Source organism: Penaeus chinensis, chromosome 13 (genome assembly GCF_019202785.1).
Source record: "Penaeus chinensis breed Huanghai No. 1 chromosome 13, ASM1920278v2, whole genome shotgun sequence".
Classification (NCBI taxonomy): domain Eukaryota; kingdom Metazoa; phylum Arthropoda; class Malacostraca; order Decapoda; family Penaeidae; genus Penaeus; species Penaeus chinensis.
In genome coordinates, this window is record NC_061831.1 from 5,758,863 (window position 1) to 5,762,484 (window position 3,622).

Consider the following 3,622-nt stretch of genomic DNA (forward strand, 5'->3'; position numbering starts at 1 on the left):
CGCGCGCAGTAGTGACCATTATGGCGGGAGTTTGAAGTGGTAGTTCTCTGGATGCGCGATCTGGGTCTGCCTTTGGGGGTCTCTCACATACACGAGAGGAAACCCACGTGAAATTATGATTGTAGCAAAGAGGAAGAGGAAGAAGAAGAAGAAGAATGGAAGAGAGAGAGAGAGAGAGAGAGAGTGAGAGAGAAACGCCGCAATCGAGAGACGAAAGTGCTTAACCCTTCCAGCCCTTAAGGGCGAATATCCTACTAGCGCCCCGTTACGCCGTGCGACATAATGGCCGCGGCGGGTTGCACCTGTCGCGTTCCCGCCCGCACATAATGGCGAAGGCGAGACCCTGGGAGCCCCCGAGACGTCCGCCGGACTATTTAAACGACGCCCCAGCCGGCAGGAGCAACAGTATTCGTTGAGCAGTCACACAGCAGACACTCACCTCCCCCTTCGCTCTTTACGCTTGCAAGCACAGCCCACTCAAACACCAAGTTCAAGATGGCCTTCAAGGGTAGGATATTCGGGTGTTCGGAAGTTCGTGGTGACTTTAGTGCTTCCTTTGAGACGTCATTTCGGCTTCCGCGTTGTGATCTGGAAAGACTTTTGTGTTGTAATGATACCACGGGAGGACCATTGACGCGATTTGTTTGATGAAAAAAAAACAATGTTAACGACCTTTATTTTGTAAGATGAAGAGAACTTTACTTTTTCTTTTTGATGTAGGATTTGTGTCGATTTAGAGATTTCATTTTGACCCAGAAGTGTACAAGAATCCCGAGGGAAAATCGCGGATTTGGTCGCCTGATTGCACATAATTGGTAGAAATTTGTTGCTGCAAAAGATTCTAAACTTTTATTGCTTTTTACTCTTCACGTACGGTACCTAGTATTTCCTGTTCACATTTTCCAGTAAATTTTCTATATGTTTTCGCGTAACTTATATTGTTCAAAAATAATTTATTTTTTCTCGGAGATTTCAGTGCTGCAATATAAAGTGATCCTTCGAATGGAATTTACTCGCTTAGAGATTGTGTAACATTTTTTTCATTCTCTGATTCATAACCAATTACGTTTTATTCCAAGCGAGAAACTTCATTGAGATTCGAATTACCGTTGAAAATTCTCAATCCTCAGTTATTAATTGCTGAAATCAAGAAACGAATTGACCGAAGACAATTCATATAATCTCGGTCCCGTTTTCTTTAATAAACTTCCGGTCCACTTTGATCGAAAACGTGACTTGTCAACATAGAAAACGGGTCAATCACCACATTCCTAAATATTCCTTTTTCGTAATTTAAACTACGATTTTCTCACTTTCTCGACTTTTCTCTTTGCAGGAGTATTCTACACCGTCTTCTTCGCCCTCGTCGCCTCCTCTCTGGCTGCCGAGAAGAAGGAAAAGGAGAATGAAGACGGCCGATTCTTCCTCACCGGTACTGGCAACAATGACAACACCTCCATCACCGTCAGCAGCGATGTCATTTACCTGTTGGCAATCCTGGCTTTCGGTCTGATCGCCGCTGCCATCGTCGCTGCCATCATCGGCGTAGGTGCAGGTACTGGCGCTAGTGACTATAGCTACGCAGCTCCCACGTAAGTAGACGATTCCTCCTTCTCTTCCTTCCTCCCGATACGCGTTTTCGTGTATTAGGAGGTAGGAGGGAGAGGGGAAGATGGATTCTCATGTTGGTGTTTTTATCCTGTGATGTTCTATCCTGTAGGTTATGGGTGTCCCTTTGGAAGTGTATTCCTGGAGGTACATCGCTGTAGGATGTACCCCGGAAGGTGTATTCCTGAAGGTGCATCGCTAAGGATGTAGCCCGGAAGGTGTATTCCTGAAGGTGCACCATCCCCCCTCCGTCCTCCCCTCCATCCTCCCCTCCCTCTATCCCCAACCCCATTGCATGCATGACCTCCTTTGCTTCCGAGGTAACATCGCATGAAAGAGAAACCTCATCCATACACACTAGTCTTAGTGCATGTAACATTAGCATTAACAATCATGATGAATTTCAAAAAGTCTCGATTCTGTGACCCGGAACAAAGGACGAGTCAGGTCGCCCTTTGCCAGTGCTTATGATCGTGACTTGGTGCATGAATGACTTGCAATCAAACATGACTTAAAATAGTAGAAGAAAACCACTTCCACGCTCTCTGTGCTTGAGAATGCAAAATGAGCGTGCGAGTCTGTATATGTTACAACCACCTTTAAGTGCAAACGATATTTCTCCCGTAATGCGCGGGTTCGGTCTGGACTTCCGGTTTACTTTCTTGCCGCCTTGCGAGGAAATTCTTTTAGAAGCCGATTTTTTTTTTTTATATAAAAAATGATAGTGGCGGGAAATTGGTGCTAGTTATATAGATAATGGTGGTGGGAAATTGACGCTAGTTGTATATATTCGTTTGTGATTTGTGTGTGAGTGAATATGTGTGTGTGTGTTTTACAATTAACCCTGTGTGTAATTTAAGTTGATTATACTTATTTTTAAGTAAAATTAACATGTGATATCTGTATATATATTAGACTAAATTGTAAATATGTATTATATCTTCCAATTTACTGCGTTAAGAGAAGCAAAAGACTGTGATCCTGATTTTCTTAAGCGACTCACATATGTATCTATATGTTTACTGCATTCATGTTTAACGTAAGAGGTGGTCACACGCTGCATGCTATCTCTTGTCGCAGGGTTAGAGAGTCTGAAGAGGACTCTATGATCTGTTGAAAATATCTCTCTCTCTCTCTCTCTCTCTCTCTCTCTCTCTCTCTCTCTCTCTCTCTCTCTCTCTCTCTCTCTCTCTCTCTCTCTCTCTCTCTCTCTCTCTCTTTCTCTCTCTCTATGTATATATATTTACCTATCCATATTTGTAAATATTTGTTTCGTTCTCTCCCATTCCTTTCTTTACAAAATGCTACTTTTGCTTTTGTTTTCTTTTATGTAAAAAAAACACAATCCTCAACAGAATCATCACACTCCGTACTATAAATATTGTAAATATCCTTCCCTACTACCTGTGCTCCCGAAGTAGTTTTTGTGCACGCGAACTAACCTCTTTTTTTCTCCCTTACCTGCGCTCTGTCTACAGCTCCTACGCCGCCTACTCCGCCCCCGCCCCTACCTACGAGGAGAGTTCCTACGCTGTCCATCGCTCCTTGGAGGATGCTGCCAATAAGTTCGAGTAGATGGTCGACTCGTCCGATTAGGAATATTTACTTTGGTCCCCCCCTCTAATGGCTGATGCTCCGTTTTCTTTAAGGGATTTTCCCTTGTAAAGTTATTTATTTATTTTTTTCCCCTGGATCTTTTTCCTGTCGATACCATCAAAAGGCCGGTCATGTTGGTCTATTGACTGACATACGATTACTTTAGACTCGAGACAAAGACGCTTGGCCTCTGAATTGATTAAAAAAAGGGAAATGGAGACTTACTTGTTGGTAAGATCGCGTAACTTCGACTTACGGAAGACTTTGACAACACGCGTGACATCAGAGCTCAATCTCTGACAACATTCGTGACATCAGACTCAGTTTTGACCCTGATGTCCATTTTGCACTGCCCACTCTGACGTACCTGACTAAAAAGATAATATTAGAAGGGCCTTGCCACTCCCCCCCCCCCCCC

The 3,622-nt window shown here is 43.6% G+C and overlaps 1 protein-coding gene across 1 annotated transcript in view; it reads left to right on the plus strand.

The window, feature by feature from the left end:
* Positions 1-419: 419 nt before the first annotated feature.
* The window catches only part of LOC125031793, a 3,838-nt gene continuing 635 nt past the window's right edge, over positions 420-3,622 (plus strand). The window contains exons 1-3 of the mRNA XM_047622739.1: positions 420-508; positions 1,337-1,592; positions 3,087-3,622. The exon at positions 3,087-3,622 is cut by the window's right edge and continues 635 nt beyond it. Coding sequence (XP_047478695.1) covers positions 496-508; positions 1,337-1,592; positions 3,087-3,183 — 366 coding nt within the window. The 5' untranslated portion in view covers positions 420-495 and the 3' untranslated portion in view covers positions 3,184-3,622. The remainder of the gene's footprint in view (positions 509-1,336; positions 1,593-3,086) is intronic.